The 18436-nt window shown below is 37.1% G+C and overlaps 2 protein-coding genes across 8 annotated transcripts; both read right to left on the reverse strand.

Annotated features, from left to right (window-relative positions):
* Positions 1-256: 256 nt before the first annotated feature.
* sh3bgrl3 (SH3 domain binding glutamate-rich protein like 3) lies at positions 257-5220 on the reverse strand. The gene is made up of 3 exons (XM_084422915.1): positions 5062-5220; positions 3366-3533; positions 257-2473 (listed from the first exon to the last, which is right to left on the reverse strand). The coding sequence occupies exons 1-3, from the start codon at positions 5104-5106 to the stop codon at positions 2408-2410; spliced, it is 279 nt and encodes a 92-aa protein (XP_084279041.1). The 5' UTR covers positions 5107-5220; the 3' UTR covers positions 257-2407.
* A 994-nt stretch (positions 5221-6214) lies between these two features.
* paqr7a (progestin and adipoQ receptor family member VII, a) lies at positions 6215-12227 on the reverse strand. 7 transcript variants are annotated; one of them, XM_084422911.1, is made up of 3 exons: positions 11798-11988; positions 11551-11600; positions 6215-10132 (listed from the first exon to the last, which is right to left on the reverse strand). In XM_084422911.1, the coding sequence occupies exons 2-3, from the start codon at positions 11558-11560 to the stop codon at positions 8955-8957; spliced, it is 1188 nt and encodes a 395-aa protein (XP_084279037.1). In that variant the 5' UTR covers positions 11561-11600; positions 11798-11988; the 3' UTR covers positions 6215-8954. The 7 variants fall into 7 exon arrangements, with proteins under 7 accessions (XP_084279037.1, XP_084279036.1, XP_084279038.1 ...); XM_084422910.1 differs by having other exon boundaries at positions 11551-11670; XM_084422912.1 differs by lacking the exons at positions 11551-11600; positions 11798-11988 and adding an exon at positions 12129-12227.
* Between the last annotated feature and the right edge of the window lie 6209 nt (positions 12228-18436).

The following is an 18436-nucleotide window of genomic DNA, read 5'->3' on the forward strand; positions in this document are numbered from 1 at the left end:
CAAACTTTGCTTAATGACATTTGCTTTGACATTTTCATATTTTGTAACAGATTTTACATCACAAAGTTACATTTAATATCCACAAATATGTGAATCTAACATAATTCTTATAGGCCTTCTCAGGCGACTTTATGTAGTGAGAGTGCAGAGCTGATAGTGGAGATGAATAATTAACTACAGCTCCCTGATCATGTGTCAATATCCTCCCTTCAGGCTCAGGTTCAAAGATTATATCAAAAAGTACAAACAAATCATGTAGAGTGCAGCAGTATAAGACTCTTTAATGTCAGTCTTTCTAATGAGTTATCAGGTACGGTACATGCACTACACTGAATATGTTCTCTCTTAACATAACATAGCATCTCGACTGACATAAACACTAAATCTAAATTACAATTAACACTCATCTAATCTAACACTCATCTACATTAATTTGATTACCATGAAAATGTTGCTAATTATGAAAATTGCTTCTTTTCCTGCAGTTTTAGATACAAATGTCTGCCAAATAGATAAATGTAAAAACGCCAGCAATATGGGAAAAAAAATATATTAAAAAGTTTTTTTTTCTTCTTTTTTGCACTTTTTATTTGACCCATACATCACAATTTCACCATCTTCTTGGAAGACAACAACATTTCTTTCCCTAATTATCATTCTTTTATTTTGGCCAAAAAGGGCGTTGGTCCAATAGCAAAGCAGTACAGCACAAAGAGACCACAAGAAATCGTTACAAACAATAACGACAGAGGAGGATTCACAATCATCTAATGAGCCAGCTGTCTGTGCGAGCAGGTCCCACATCCTCTGTCTTGCCCACAAAGAACAATAGTGGCATACACTGTAAATAGGTTTATAAGACTAACTGGAAGCAGCAGACATTACGGATGCCAGATGAAATTAATTAGTAAGATGTGGGACCACGACTCATCAAGATTGTAAGACTGTGCCAAGTATACAGTATAAATTAAGTACCAATATGACCAACATAACACGCTAGAGCCTAACTTGCTGGAAATGTCAATGCTACAACCTCCAATGAACTCATCTGATAGACACTTGATGTAAGAGCATGTACATGTGAACTATGCCGTAGGGACTGATTCGGCTACTAGATGATGAATTTCGTGGTTGCAGCTGAAGTACTGAGCTAATTAAAAGCTTAGGGAATGTTTGCATTGCTGATCACAGAAACACCAACATTTAGTGCATTACCAGTATAAAATGAGATGAAATTCTGTGGTATAACAGGAATGTGTTGGAGTTAAGCAGGCCGTTCTCATTATTCCTTTTTCTGCTAGTATCGTTGCATCTTAGGAATCTGTCAAGAATGTGTCTGGGTTATATTTCACTGAAAAATCAAAAGGAGCTAATTATTTGCATCATGAAGCCTACTTGTTCTTCCATTTTGACATCATTTTCACAGCAATTTAGCACAATTATCATTATAGAAATGCATTATATAAAATAAGTTTAACTGTGATGAAAGTAATATCACAAAGCCAAAAAAAAAAAAAAAAAAAAGTTTCATATTCCTAATGCAAAGTAGGATTTCTTATGACCTAGACATGTTATCGTGCGATTCATCCTTTTGCTATAAATCGGTGGATTTTACGATTCTTCGATATTTCAGTCTCTGGACCGATGTTTGTACCCACAGCTCAAGTTCTGTTGTCAGAGGATAGAGGAATATGCTTAAATGGAAAAACACATACAGAAATATATTGGCACAGTTCAACGCAATGGAAAATTTTTCGATCCCTGAATTTGGGAATGTTAAATGGAAATCTTGAGAGCATACATGTGGCTTTGCTAAACCAAAGCAGTGTGCTTAATATAGAATCCAATAAAGCCAGCTCACATCATGTTGGAAATTTGGGCATGTTTTAAGGTACCAACACAATAAAATTTCAGCCTACGAATAGTTAACCATTTCCAAATGATTTATCAATTTATGCAAATTGGCAAAGTGATTCAATTACTGGACCCAAAGGGATTCTTGTATTTCTTGGACTGTGAATTAGTGTAATCTGGAATAAACATGGGGTTGCAGCCCAGATTAGTTGACCTAATTACTACACATCCAAGCGCTCTGATCCAAACAAGATTAAGACAAATTAGTGGCGTTTAAGCGTCGGAACCAAAGAGGACACAAGACAGGAAATAAACAAGATCATCAAAACAAAAGCACAAAGGTGTAAATGAGTGACCGTGTCTCAGATTGAGGGTAAATTATCAGAGTGATGATGTGCTTTTCTGTTGATTGTTTTTGGCATGTGGCATGGCATTGAGACATATAAGGCAGGCACCGCCAGCGGAGCAGAGGGGAACAGGCAGGCCTCCCTTTGGGAATGTGGACATGGACCAGGGAAGAGAAGAGGATGATGGATGCTACCAGGTTTGGCTCTCATGCAATCTTCAGAAACTGATCCACTGTATCTGCCTCCACTGCCTCAGAAAACATCTCGTAGTTCTGAAAGAAAGAGAAACGCACACAGTATGAGTATCTATGTAGTTCTGAAACTAAATTAATCTGATTAAAGTAAGTCAAATTATTTATTTTAATTATTGAATTACATTCATTCTCAATAAGATTGAAAATGAGTGAATTATATTTAAAGGGATAGTTCACCCAATTCTGTCATCACTTACTCACTCTTACGTTGTTTCCAAACATGTATGACTTTCTTTCTTCTATAGAACATTAAAAGAAGAGATTTTAAAGAACTCTTTATAAAAACTAAATAGTTTCAGTTCCCATTGACTTCCATTGCACTGATTTTTATTTTATTTTTTAAAGGAAAAAAAGAAAGGAAGTCAATGGGAACCAAAACTATTTGGTTATCAACATTCTTCAAAATATCTTCTTTTGTGTTCAGAGGAAGAAAGTCATACAGGTTTGGAACGACATTCCATTCTGACAGAATGACATTTTTGGGTGGACAAATTAACTATTAAATAAACTACATTAGAAAGGCAACATTAAAGGAAGAGTTCATCTAAAAATTTGAATTCTGACATTATTCACAAAAAATGTGATGCTTCACTGTTGCATTCAAATTTGTGTTTACTGGCAGAATTTCAGTAAATAATGACTTGAATTTTGGTCAGTTAGTCACACAAACCTATCATATGACTTCAAAAGACTAGTTTTATGGTAATTCTGTTTCCATTCCCCATTTATTTTAATATGGGGAAAAATGGCCAAAATATTGTTCAAAGACACACCTCATTTCCACAGCAGAGAGTCATGAGGGTTTGACAAGAGGGTGAGGAAATTATGACAGAATTTTTATTTTCAGGGAACTATTCCTTTCAAGTCCTAAATTCAAACCATAAAACACCCCGTTGCCAGTCCTCCTTACCCCACAGTACTGGTCTTCATTGAATATCTGAGGTGGGATTGCTGTGGGGTTGCCTGATTTACTCCTCATCTCATCCCGAACTGCACCGCCCACCGAGATGTCAATCAACTCATACTTGATGCTCTTACTGTCCAGAATACGCATAACCTCCGCCTGCTGAGACTTGACCTGAGAAACAAGGAGAACTATCAAGGTCAAGCAGTAAATAACTGTACAGTCTCTTTCCTGGGCCTATTTGTTAAATAACTGAACCAAGGCTGTCGTCTGATTTGCATTTTTCAAGCCACCACTAGAATTATTCAAATTTAGCTCAAGGTTCAAGGAACGTTTTAAGAGAACAAATGACAAAATATATACAAGATTCACAGTCTAATATAATGCAAGTGTCTCTTCGATAAAATAATTACAAGCTCGTTAAACCGTAAAAAGGCCAACAGTGATAAAAATGTGAATGCATCTTGACACTTCCTGAAAAGTCACATGATCATGTGAGAACATTGGGGAAGTTAATTTACTGCACCAATTCAGGAAATGCATTAAAATGGTACAGTAGAAACTCTTCTCATCTGGTCTTTTTACCAGCCAAATCAAATCATACATTGCATGAATAGGTGTAGAGTGTACTTTGCTTTTAACAGCCAGTGGTTTCACTACAAAATGCTGAGTTGATTATTAATAATGAAACACTATGTAACGAGGCTGTTTTCAGGAAGTTGGGTCACATCTGCAGAAACCACACCTTAGGCAATTCACTGGTTAAAAATTAAACATGAACCTACATTAAAATGGAAAAATACTATTAGTGCTGATTAGGGGACTTTAATGCATATCTCATACATTAAACATGTTTCCAGCAATCCTTTCATTTGCTTGTGTTTTGTAAAGTGCTAACATGTCATTATTTTTGTTTTTATTAGTAGTAGTATCTGTATCTTGCATGTGTAATAAGCAAGTAATTTGTATGACATGGCAGGTCATGTGATCCCAACATGGTGGCACCCATGAGGGGCGACCCACTCCATGTAGACTAATTCATTTTAATAACATTTCTCAAAAGTGCTGCTCATTTAATAGATTGTAAAAGTATCAATTATGTTCTGCTTTTCACGTGATTTGAAGGCACGCGATTATGAAAATGCAGCAAAATCAGCCGTAAATCTTTGGCATTATTTCTTTATTCATAACAGATGTGCGCACTCAACGAAGCAGAAATGTAACTTGCAGAAGCTCAGTGCATCGTTTCAATCTGATTTGCCATAATGACGTGAACAATTTTAAAGCGAACGTGTTTTGTTTGTTTGTTTTTTATGAGCAACATCTAACGGGCGCTCGTGCAAAACAAGTTTCTACTTCATACACCATTAGTGCGAGACCAACTACATTCAACAGAGACAGACAACATGACTTCCGCTCTCAATGCAATGCACATCTTTCCTTCAATCGCTTCACATCCGGAATCTACAAATAACTACGTTTTGCAATCACTTAAAACGTTTGAGTGCAGCAATAATGTCTTAGTAAGGCATTTATAAGCGTTATTATGTCGCAATAGCCTTTAAATGTGGCTAGATGTATGTAAACGTAGCAGTTGGGTGTGTCTAGAAGCCTAATCCTCCATTTCAAATGTATTTAACTCTGCATTCTTCAGATACAGTGCTTACTTTCTGAATCCACATGGTCACAGGTTTATTCTCACCTCTCTTGATGCAGTGACGGTGGTGTAATACAGTTTGATGCCCATAGTGATGATGCTGAATCGTAATGTCCCTTTGTGTTTCTGGAGGCGATCAGTTCCCGTTCTCTTGCTCTACAGTCGCCGTTTCACCACTGACACCCGCTATTCACTCATTTAAAGAGACAGCGCCTTTTTCTACACACAAGGAAATGCTGTCTCATTTTGGCTTCCTCATGAACATAATGCTTAACCTTTCAATTGAACAAAATGTTCTTTATAGTGAATAATGTTTCTTTATATTATTAAAATGTTTTGTTGTTTTTTTACAATAAGATTTTTTTTTTTTTTTTTCTTTAGGGAATCAAAAATGTCATGGCTGTGAAAAAAATGTTGGAGCCTTTTTTTAGAGTGTATGAGAGATAATACTGTTCTCAAACCCTGTGTTTCCAACTTTGCTGTATTATGGACAATAAAGATTTGTATTTTGTAATTTACAATATTTTCTGTTATATCCCCCTCCCCCTTATTAAAATGAATTACATTCCAATTTCATAAACAACATATCTGTCATAATGGATGTGAAGTTAAAGTCTCCTCTTATTTATCACTTCATCTTATATGTTGTTAGTTTTGTCAATGGGTAGCAATTTTAGCCATCCGAAAAACAACTGATTATTGAAAACTACAAAATTCCTAAATATAATCTGTCAAAATACATTATAAATAATCAAGAAAAAAGGTGAACAATCAACTTCTGCAGTACGTAAGCAGCTTGCAGATATTTAGAATGGCCTTGTATGAAATTGAGTAAAAATAGATCAAATAATTCATAATAGTTCATTAATGTGTGATTATAGAGTTTCATTTTTTTAAAGTAATTCAATGCAAATCCCACTGTATGGTACAATGACCCAAATACCCCAAGTAACAATTCTTAAAGAGGAAGTTCCTCCCTCAGATAAAGTTTATCAGTGTGTTTGCAGTGGAGTTTGCGCCAATCCAGATGCAGCCCTGCAGAAATTTTCCAGGAAACTGTCAACGGTTTCCTGTTTTACAGTCCACATGGGACATTCAAGTTCTGCAAGTTCTGATCTTTCCACATTTCTGCTAAAAACTATTTTAAACTAACATAAAGATGACAGTTCAAATGAAAACACAAGAGGGCAGTACAGCATCACTTTGAATGTTTAATCAAACCACATGACCGTCTCCAAACAAGGTGGCCTTTCTTTCATAAAATGTTCTAGTCAGGCCCAAAGAGTTTGAAATATGAAATCCCTTACAGAACTTTTGATAGAAATAGGTTAAGAATGTGCAGTAGTATGTAGCATACTTCTATTTAAAATGTGCATTGTTTCATAATACATATATATTTTTTAAACAGCAACAGCAAAAGTGATACCATGCTTAAGAAAACAGGACATGTTCCGTTAAGTTTAAGTTTCCTTTAACCCTATACACAACTTAATACAATACAATACGTAATACAATTTACAAGTAAAACAATGGTGAAAAATCAATATAGAAAGAAAATCTCCTCATATTAACACAGTACATAGGGCCCATTTTTCTAGAGTGCACGGATTCCCAAATAATTCTGTATTTAATAGTAATTCAATCATTTAACAATACATTTTCATGTTCACATTTATTGAACTCGGATAGAAAATCAGGTACTCTAGCCCCCGGTTTCACAGGCAAGGTTTAAGCTAGTCCCAGACTAAAATGCATGTTTGAGCTGTTTTAACTGAAAGCAACTTGCACTGAGATATCTTAAAATATGTCATAGCCATTGTTTTGTCTAGAGATGCACACAGTAATGTTTTTTCTAAGGCACGTTTATAAAAGCTACTTAAATGTCCTAATTGAACTAAGGCCTAATCCTGGCTTAATCTAAGCCCTGTCTGTGAAACCAGACCTAGAACTTTTACTGGAATTGGTGACTTGTATCTTGTTACTCTGTGAGGTACCTGTACTTTTATGTATGGTTTTCAGGTACGCTTTACACCTCTGGTTTAGGCAGTATACACAGTGGAACATTATTTAGTGCTTTAATTAAGGATCCCAATCGGGACAGCCAAATCACTGGGTGTCCCTTTTACATAAACAGAGGAGGATAATTGGGAGAAGAGAACAAAAGTTAGAAATGCTGATCTGGTGAAAACATAAATGTGCTTCTGTTTTGCTTTCCCTTTAACATCCAAATTAAAGGGTTAGTTCACCCAAAAATGAAAATTCTGCCAGTAATTACTCATCCTCATGTTGTTCCAACCACAAGACTTTCGTTCATCTTCGGAACGCAAATTAAGATATTTTTGATGAAATCTGAGAGCTGTCTCACTCCTTCATAGGCTGCTAGGTAATTGAATCTGCCAGCCCAGAAAAGTTAGTAAAAACATTGTTAAAATAGTCCAAGTGACTACAGTGGCTCAACCTTAAGCTTATCAAGCGAGAAGAATATTTTTTGTGCGCAAAAATTACGACTTTATTCAACTATTCATTGAGTTCACATGAGTTCACGAGACGAATGCGCGAGAACTGAGAAGAAGACGCTCACGATCATTTGATGGGAAAGTGTGAAAAGTAAGCCATTCATTTTGCGGCATTGGTAAGGCACTTTTACGTTTTCTCGTTGGTTTCTCACGATTCGGACATCCAGGAAATGCACACTTTAGAACCATTTTAAACGCTACATCGAGACCCATCTGCGCCATCTTCTCAATTCTCGCGCATGCGTCGTGGCGCTCTCGTGAACTCATGTCAGAGGCCCACACAGAAGAAAATTAATAGTTGAATAAAGTCGTTATTTTTGTTGTTTTTTGCGCACAAAAAGTATTCTTGTCGCTTGACATATACATTGATTAAGGTTGAGCCACTGTAGTCACTTGGACTATTTTAACAATGTTTTTACTAACTTTTCTGGGCTGGCAGATGCAATTACCTAGCAGCCTATGAAGGAGCGAGCCAGCTCTCAGATTGCATCAAAAGTATCTTAATAAACGGGGTTGGAACAGCATGAGGGTGAGTAATTACTGACAGAATTTTCATTTTTGGGTGAACTAACCCTTTAAGTATACTGGTTTATGCTGTAATTAGGCTCTGGTTTGTTTGACTTAAATGCAATAAAATAAGGGGCCAGTATAAGTGCATTAATGCTATCAGTGCACTGGCCATTCAAAACAAACACAAGCAATCTCAATAATACAATACTACTGTTATCTACTATAGACGTGTGTGATAAGAATCACTGAGGTTCTTCTAAAATGTTCATTAAGGCACAGCATTGGGAATGCATTGGGAATACTGTCCATATTTATAGAACATGCACTGTAGAAAAATCTCAAAATTTAGACAAATTGTTATTTTTATACCACCCGATAACAAATATGATGATTGATATTATAACATTCTTTGCTGTTGTTAAAAAAAAGACCTTACTCAAAATCTCCAATTTAGAATACCTCAAGTAAAATAAGACATCAAGCAAATCAAACCAATATCAAGTCTACAATTATAACAAATATTTACATAATTCCTTCAAATACTGTATGCTGGCTTTGTTGGCGTTTACTTGCTGGCTGGTGTGTAACAGAAGTAAGGTACACTACAAAATCGTTATTAAAGGGTTAGTTCAAGTGACATACTGTAATCTGGCGATTGTCCGCACTGTTTGGCATCGGTCATGAAAGCATGATCCCTAACTTTAACACTTCTGATTAGTTGATAGGAATGTGGTTACAGAACCAACCAAAATATTGATCCAGGCACGTGCAGAATCACTGTTAGCTAATAGCTAGATGTTCTTTCTTACATAAACCTTGTCATCAGAAAATGCCCTTGTTTCCATCATAACAGTAATGCTCCTTGACAGCGCCCAAAGGATGGCCTATTCTAAACCTAACTATTCCTATTCTTTACTTAGTTTTTCCCCTGTAGTCAACCAATCTTTTTACTTTCACTAGCATAAGCAAGGCGATTAGAGCAGACATGATGAATGTTAAAATAAAGAGCAAAAAAAAGAACAATGCCTCGCCATCAGCATGGAGATTCACATAGAAGTCTCTGCGGTTGAGGTAGTCCAAAAATGAAGCGTGGATCTGGCAGACTGTACACAGAGCAAGCAGCACATGAAACAATTGATGACCCTGACCTAAGAAATCACAGTGACCTGGGAACCAGCGCTCGGGAACAGGCTGAGTGAAGAAAAAAGCACTGGAAAGAAAGAAAGCCACTTGGCCAAAGTGAAAGAGCAGAGCAGGGCTGCTTCTGGAATCGCCTCTCGTCCAGGAAGGAAACCAGGTGATAAAACGATGGAACACAGGACTGGTATCCCAACTGTAGGCTACGGCTGAAGGCACCACTTGGCCTACCTTACGAACCCAGGGAGGAAGGCTGTAATTGCGATACTTCCCGTAACAGCAGCCGAAGCAAGACAGGCAACACAAGAAGCTAGCAATAGGCATGAAAAATCCTTGGACACATGCATGCCAACTTTCTTCAATAGCATAGTAGTAGTGTGCCACTGCGCTTCCATACTGATACAGCGACACACCTACATAATCCAGGTAAAAGAAGGCGTAATGGCAGAGTTCCGATTTTCCTGCCAACAGGTGGGCCACGGCGCTAAAGGTCATGTAGACTGTTGACGACAAGAGTAGGATGAGAAGTGGCCAGGAATGACGATCGTTCATGAAATCTACGGTCTCCGATAACTGGACAGTTTTTATGAGGACCACTAGTGCTCCGACTAGGTGCGTCCAAACATTTATAGTCTCGTTGTGCCGCTGTAAGAGCGACAGGAAGTAGAAGCGCCAGTTCTGGTGGAGCGCCCTGTAGCCAGAGTAAATGTAGCGCTCACGGAAAAATTGGGGCACCTCCGTGTCACACAGGGTGTCGGTCTTGGAAGGCAGGGCCTCGGAGAGCATCTGGGGAACTCGACTCAACTGCTGCAGATTAATGAAGAGCCGGCCAATCTGCTCCATAACGATTGTTGCCATGGTAATCTCTGGAGTACCGGGGAATAGAAATTTACATTCCAGATACCGACAGCCACACAATAGCCCAGGCCAGAACTGACGACACACTGGCGTATCTGGGAAATCAATAAAAAAAAATATCTGTGAAGGGGAAAAAATATTGACACCATTACAGTGTTTAAAACAATTGATCTGCCAAAAATATTACACAGTACTAATAATATTGAAGTTAACTGTAACAGAAATACGAGATGGCACCAGTTGCATTCGAATGAAACAAGAGAGCACGAGTTTGCAAGAAAAATCTTTTTGATGAGAAAAACATGAAAGAATTGCTGGCTTCAAATACCTGGATGAGCAGTCTGTTATACAGTGTTGTTATTGACGACGGTCATTATTGGGTAATAACAGACCTTGGAAAGTATATTAAATGGATAGTAGACAAATAATATAATAATTTTCGCTCCTCGACCTCCTCCAGCTCCACCTGTCTAGATCTGCTATGGGATTTATATTATTCATCCAGCAGCAGCATATTTTACATGCTCACAGCAGCATGTCAGTGTATCTAATGGCAGTACAAGTCCATACTTGCTCTGCAGCTGCAGCCTGCAAAGTACATAGGCCTAGACTAGTCCACCAAGACCAAATACATTAACACTGTCATATCCATTAACGTGATACAAATATTTTGACAGTTGTCATGGTGCAATAAAAACACACAGGAAACCACATTTGTGACATTCGATTCCTCCCAGTTTATGTGGTCAAAGAGCTAAGGGGTTTGGTGAAAGGAAACATCTAATTTAAGTCACCTACATAATTGTTCACTTTAATTAGAGTTTAAAGCTCTTATTATGAGTTAATGACGGTTCAAATTCATCCAGAACTGAATATACTGCCGTTTGCTCACCATCAAGTTGTTCAAACCGAACAAAACAAGAGGAAGTTTGTTTAGGCTAATCTTTCTATAAAATAAAACCACAGTCTGTTAAGCTGTGAAAAGATAGCACATTTGATTCGGGTACTTTATTCCAAGTCTTTTGATGTCAGCATTGTAACAATTTGACTGACAACTAAATTTTTTATTTACCGAAACATTATTTCATCTACCACAACTTTAAAATTTCATTCACACACACACACACACACACACACACACACACACACACACACACACACACACACACACGTGTTTGTCCATATATGTATGGTTTCAGAATACTCGTTCTTATATCTGTATTGTGAAAAGCGCTATACAAATATACTTGACTTATATAGCACATGAGTAATATGAACTCAATTTGTTTTTCCTATATCTGTAAGTTCTCTGTGTGGAAAAGAGCTACAGTAAACATATTTTCTGTTCCACTTAAGGAAGAATAAACATAGACCCAACACTTTACAATAAGATTAAATGAATGAATATTAGTTATGCATTAGGTATCATGGACTAACAATGAAAAATTAATAAATGCTAGTTCATAATACCTCATGCGTGGACATTTTATGTGTAGTATTGTAGCAACCTTACCTGGATTCATTTAAAATAGAGTCTGTGATTTGCAGTAAATGGTATTGAACCTAAAAGAAAATTGCCTGTAACTTGTCATTGAACACATTTCCAGCTCTTCACTTGCTGCTGAAGAAAATCCTAAAGAGTAGATCCAAACTTTAAGTTTGCATCAACTAATATTTATGCATCTTATTGTAAAGTGTTACAAAGAAAATGACAACCGTTTAAAAAAAAAAAAACATTTGGAGGTAAATGACATATCTACCCATTAGATAAGACCAGGCATGCCATTTTCTAGACATTAGCAACAGGTAGTCAAGTCTCTTCATATTGATGGAAATCATTTAGTTCCATAGGCTATAATCGTTGGTTGCGGTAAAAAAAACTAAACTAAACGATTTGACACCCGTAAATAGTGTATTCCAGCATTTCATTCATGCGTGAAAAAGAGGCCGAACTTACTAAATTACAATCAAATGAAATCTTAAGACACAACTCGGTGAGTGTCGGTGAGTCACAAACAAGCACATGAGATGCGCCACAGAGCAGCTCCTAACACGAACAGAGAATAGAAAAGCACAGATGTCTGTATTTACCTTCTTTGGTGTCTTCCGCAAATCTGGCAGCGCAAATAATTCCCGAGTGGAAACTGACTGGATATTAAGTCACTAGCTGTTCTCTTCCTCATATGTTTCTCGCTAGCCACGCCTTTTGTGTCGGCGGTACTGCGAGCAATGGGACGTAACAAAAACGCTGTCAGTCAGAACATATTTCTTCACATTGCTGTGATAATCTATCCTGAAACGTTTGTTTTGATGACACATAATATAAAAAAACTAAAGCAATAAAAAACTTGAGTTAGAATTACTGATTAGATTGTTGTTTATTAGATGTCCCATTTTGTGCTCTTTGTTTTAATGTAGAATTTCACCTCTGTAAGCCTGTCTCTTCAGAAGATCACTTCAAATTATGGCTTAACACATGCAGCATATATATATAGCCTAATATACGCCATACAGGTGAAACTCGAAAAATTAGAATATTGTGCAAAAGTTAATTTATTTCAGTAATTCAACTTAAAAGGTGAAACTAATATATTATATAGACTCATTACATGCAAAGTGAGATATTTCAAGCCTTATTTGTTATAATTTTGATGATTATGTGTTACAGCGTATGAAAACCCCAAATTCTAAATCTCAGAAAATTTGAATATTACATGAAATCAATTAAAAAAAAGGATTTTAAAAACAGAAATGTCAGCCCTCTGAAAAGTATAATAATGCATATGTACTCAGTACTTGGTTTGGGGCCCTTTTGCATGAATTACTGCCTCAATGCGGCATGGCATGGATGCTATCAGCCTGTGGCACTATAGGTTTTATGGAAGACCAGGATGCTTCAATAGCGGCCTTCAGCTCTTCTGCATTGTTCTGTCTCATGTCTCTCATGTTTCTCTTGGCAATGCCCCATAGATTCTCTATGGGGTTAAGGTAAGGCGAGTTTGCTGGCCAATCAAGCACAGTAATCCCATGGTCATTGAACCAGGTTTTGGTTCTTTTGGTGTGGGCAGGTGCAAAGTCCTGCTGGAAAATGAAGTCAGCATCTCCATAAAGCTTGTCAGCTGAAGGAAGCATGAAGTGCTCTAAAATGTCCTGGTAGACGGCTGCGTTGACTCTGGACTTAATAAAGCACAGTGGACCAACACCAGCAGATGACATGGCTCCCCAAACCAACACAGACTGTGGAAATATCACACTGGACTTCAAGCATCTTGGATTGTGTGCCTCTCCATTCTTCCTCCAGACTCTGGGACCTTGGTTTCCAAAGAAAAAAGAAAATTTGCTCTCATCAGAAAAGAGGACTTTGGTCCACCGTGCTTTATTAAGTCCAGAGTCAACACAGCCGTCTACCAGGACATTTTAGCACACTTCATTCTTCCTTCAGCAGACACGCTTTATGGAAATGCTGACTTCATTTTCCAGCAGGACTTGGTATCTGCCCACACTGCCAAAAGAACCAAAACCTGGTTCAATGACCATGGGATTATTGGCCAGCAAACTCGCCTTACCTTAACCCCATAGAGAATCATAGTTTCACATTTTAAGTTGAATTACTGAAATACTTTTTGCACAATATATATATATATATTGTTTTGTTTTCTTTTCACCTTCAACATTTTACATAACAAGAGATTCAGCCTGTTGCAGCTCTTATTATTTGCTCTTTCCAAAGTTACTGGGGCCAGAGTCAAATCCTTTTTATATGGGATAGACTGAATGTGTTTAGATTCTCTTTTAATCTCAGGCACACCAAGACATGCACTGATCCAAGTTTCTGTAGACTGAATGCTGAACCTTTTTAAAGGGAACCTTCTTTCCTCTGCTCAGATCTTGGTCACTTCAATGCTAAATGATGCAACTCTAATTCCTTCAAAATATATACGAGGGTGGTTGAACCTCATGGGTTTGACTTACAAAAAGAGGAAGTGAAGTGCATAACCAAAGTGTTGCAGCAAGCTAGATTGACTGTGAAATCATCCAGAACCTTGCACATCATGTGCTCCTTGTCGATCTTTTGTCAGATGGCTTGCACTGTTTTGAAAAAGCTTTTTAGTAATACACTGTAAACAATATTTTCATGATTTATCACATTTTTTTTTCTTTTGTCAAATCAACTTAGATGATTTATGTTCAGATAACATCATATTTTGAGTTTCTGTTGATTAAACCAATCTCCATTGTATTAACTTAAAATTTTAAGGCAACCAGGTTACTTATACTTTTAAGTTAAACCAACAATATTTTTTACAGTGCAGTTGCAACAAAGATCTTCCACTCACCCTTAGATAAATGTTTACATTTCCTACTAATTAATATGAAGAGACAAGTAGAAACGTCTACTAAATCAAACACAGGATATCCTACTTCAGGGTTAACTATAGCGTGGCATATGCTGGAAAAGGACACATTTATGGATAAGGACCAGAGAGAGACCAATCTGAATACTTTTCCAATACAATACTTTTTCAATGACCAATACTTTTCAGAAAACAGAACCTGATGGGTTTAAGGAAAACATACTGCTTCACGCATCCCAGCATCCAACAGTTCCTTCGGGATTACTGAGTGCACATTTAACATAAATTCATATTCAGGATGCTTTGTGTTTGTTAATAGATGCCCGTAAAACATAAGACGTCAGTCATGGCCTAACATTTTTCATCAGTTAACCTATAAATGTTTTGTTTAGTTTGGATGAGGCCACAGATCTGAGCTGGGCACTGCTTGCTTCAACTCTAAGATCACCAGCCAATCATATCAAAGAGACTGACATTGAGAAGAATGCCTACAGTAATACAAAACATGAACCTATCTGTTGGACTGGAAGCCCTAAATGCAAAAGTGAGATGCCGGTGAGCTGATTCAGAAGTAAATAGTGTGGTTAAAATAAAATAAAAAGAGTTTTGAACCTATCTTACAGTTTTTTACAATCACTATGACAGTTTTTTCAATACATTTAACAAGTTTCCTAAACTCTTAACGCACCAACACACCTAAAACACACAATTAGCAAAACGGTTAATTTCATGCTCAAAATCACACATTGTAAACTAAACTCCAAAACTAATTTTCAAAATACAATAATACACTAACACAATACACTATGTCTAACAAAACACTGCAAACATGTTTCAAAATCAAATAATTATTCAAAACACTAACACATATTCTCTTCCAACAGGAACATTTAGTCAATCATAACACAATGACAAAAAAAACACTAACATCAGATGGAATTACAGAAACTACATTATTTTATATGTGTCAGGTCTGCCCTTATACTGTACAATAGACATTATATTGTATTGATCATAGATTGTGTTTTGCACTGCAGTTTTTTTTTCCTTCTACATTTAGTCTCTCTACATTTTTGTTTTGTTTGTAATGTAAATGCATGCATTTTGTTGTTGTTTTTTGCAGCAGAAATTCAATACAACAAAATAAATGACCCTTCTTAGAGTAGCTTTATAGAAAGTATGGTTTATGAAAAAAAGAAGACAGAGACAGAATTGCTGCAGTAACGGCTTTATTTGCAACAGGACATTTCTGCAAGATAACAGAAATATGCAATCTAGCTGCCATTTACAGTATTACTGTATGTGAAAATACAAAATATACAAACAGAAAAGGCCATCTTCTAATCTGCGCGGTCTTCTACATTTGTCCACGTTCTCATCCACATCACACATGATATCTTCCCTGGCAAGGCATCTTGGGAAGAATCTTTTACAGTAACATGCCTTATCCTGGTAGTGTTCAGCTGTGATGTCTTGGTATACAGCATCTTTTGCATACAGGAGGGACATTTGGTCCTGTGGACTATGGTCAAAAACCTTTCATCTCAAGGCTGAGAAAGCTCCTCAATGGGGTTGAGGAAAGGGAAGTAAGGGGCAAGGAAAATGGACATCATCCTCTGATAGGCGTCAAACCAGGCTGTGACTAGACGGGAATGGTGGAATGCCACATTGTCCCATATTTGCATAACTTCAATCAGCTGTTTCTCACTAGCAATGGAATAATGTGAAAATACAAAATATACGAACAGAAAAGGCACCAGAATAAAAAAAAAAAAAAAAGAGTCATCTTCTAATTATTTGCATAATTCAATCAGCTGTTTCTCAGTAAGAATAGAATAAAATACAGGGGATATATTTGTGTTTCAGTTCACAATATAAACAGCTGTTTACCTTGACTTTAGCCTGTAAGGTTAGGTTTAGAACATGGTGTTATCTGTTCTGACATACAGAGTTAAAGCATTGGTAAATTTGGCAGTAAAAATCCATTGTTTTGGTCTTGTTTGAGCTTGTGTGTAAAAGAAGTTCAAGCATTTTAAATTTGTGTTAACTGTATGCATTTTGTGTTAAAGCAACAAGAAATGTGTTAATAGTATAGCTTACACAGACGGATGTAGTGCTAACTGTGTTAAGAGTTTTGGAAAATTGTTAAATGTATTGAAAAATCTGTCATAGCAATCGTAAAAAACTGTATTCCAGACAGACCCAATAGTTCCGATGAAATACATTGCTTTTTATTAGAATTGGCCACAAAAAAATAAAAAAAATAAATTAAACATTCAAATACATTAGCTCTTATTCAAACCTTTTGACTTGATGTCTGCTGCCTACATGGGCAAGTATTCGCAAACACAAACATTTGCGGAAAAGCTGAGAATGAATTGTAATGAGTTGTAGTTTCACATTTCATAACACAATGCCACACAAAATACAGCTTGCGTAACTAAGAGACTGTGTGCTCACACTGTATTTTGATGATCAACTTTCGACATTCTGCTAAGGATAGAAAGCAAGTGGCAATTAAGCACACAAAAACAATATCTAGCATACATTTTTATCATGGCTTTTCTTAAAAAGAAAACTGGGGAAAAAAACGATGATGTGCATGTGGAACAAGTGGTTTGTTTGTTTGTTTTCTCACTAATTGCGTGATCTGGTTCTGCGCTCCTGGTTTTTGATTTGACAGTAGGCAAAGTGACACTGCAGGACTGTGCGTCAGATCTTCTGTCTGCCAGAATTTTGTCAGGGGTAAAATTTGATCGCAGTGGTTATTATTCGGCTAATGGCAAACATGTCAACCAGTGATCAAAGACTTCAGATTTTGGCCTAGGATCAGAGGAGTCTTTTAGGATTCACAAACAGATGACTCAGATGTCTCAGATGGCCAAATTGTGGCCAAAATTGTCCAGTGTGAACCCGGCTTAACTCTCATTAGAGTAACTGTAGACTGTTAGGTTGGGTTAGGGTTAGTAGAATAAGTTGACATGTAGTTTCAAAGTTACACACATATAGCCTACAGTATATATAGTAGGGAGGCTCCACTGATCAGCCACTGTAAGGATGAGCTCCTGATAATGATAAAAGATTAAGCCAAAAAGTGAGACAGAGTGAGATAACGACAACAAACAAGAAAAAAACAACAGAGGAACAACTTGGATTTGGGTAAAGACTGATTTTATTCTTATAGAAAATACATTTTAATAAAATAAAGAAGACTTGAACCAGTGGATTAGCATCTGGCTACTGGATCACCACTATAGCAGCTAACTGGAGTTTCCCCTCCAAAACGCTAAAGGCTTTTTTAAAGGAACTACAGCTGAAAAACATGAACATCACACAATTTTAGATCTTCAGTTACTAAATAGAGAGGTGAGCGTTATCTCGCAAAAAAAACTTGAACAAAAACTGTATATTTTGACTTTATTCTGGTAACATATCTCATTATTACAAGCTAAGTTAGCTGCAGTTTTGGCTCAGTGCCCAGTCTGATCACTATGGCAACCCTGGCACAGACAGAGTGCAGGGAGGTGCTTTACCCAGAGAAGTGCAGAAGTGTACAGGCCCGGAAAAAAAACACACAGAGAAAACTCCCAGAGACAACCCTGATTTTCTCTATGCTGACTACATTCAACTCAATGAGAGAAGAATCAAGAACAACCTCATCTAATACACCACTCTGATTACTGCATGGAAATCAGCCATCTGTGAGGAATACAAGCACATATTTAAAGAAGGAATCGGTCAAGATGGAAGACTAACTATACACAAAGATGAAATCCTGGACATAGACAACCCAATTCTCACCATAAACTACTATACTACGATTTTCTCCCTGCTGAAGGCCAGAGTAGAGGAGGAGAGAGACAAGCCTCATGCAAACGGCACAGACTTTGAGGAGGAAGCCCCAGCGATTCTTTCACCTTCACCATCGGACCATCGAGAGACAGTTTAGGTTTGCTGCACACGCAACACAAACATTTACATTCAAGAGCTCAAAGATAAGCTCAGGCAGCTGAAAAAAGACACCAACTCCTCATTCACTGAACT

The sequence above is a fragment of the Rutilus rutilus genome (genome assembly GCF_951802725.1).
Source record: "Rutilus rutilus genome assembly, chromosome: 11".
Classification (NCBI taxonomy): Eukaryota; Metazoa; Chordata; class Actinopteri; order Cypriniformes; family Leuciscidae; genus Rutilus; species Rutilus rutilus.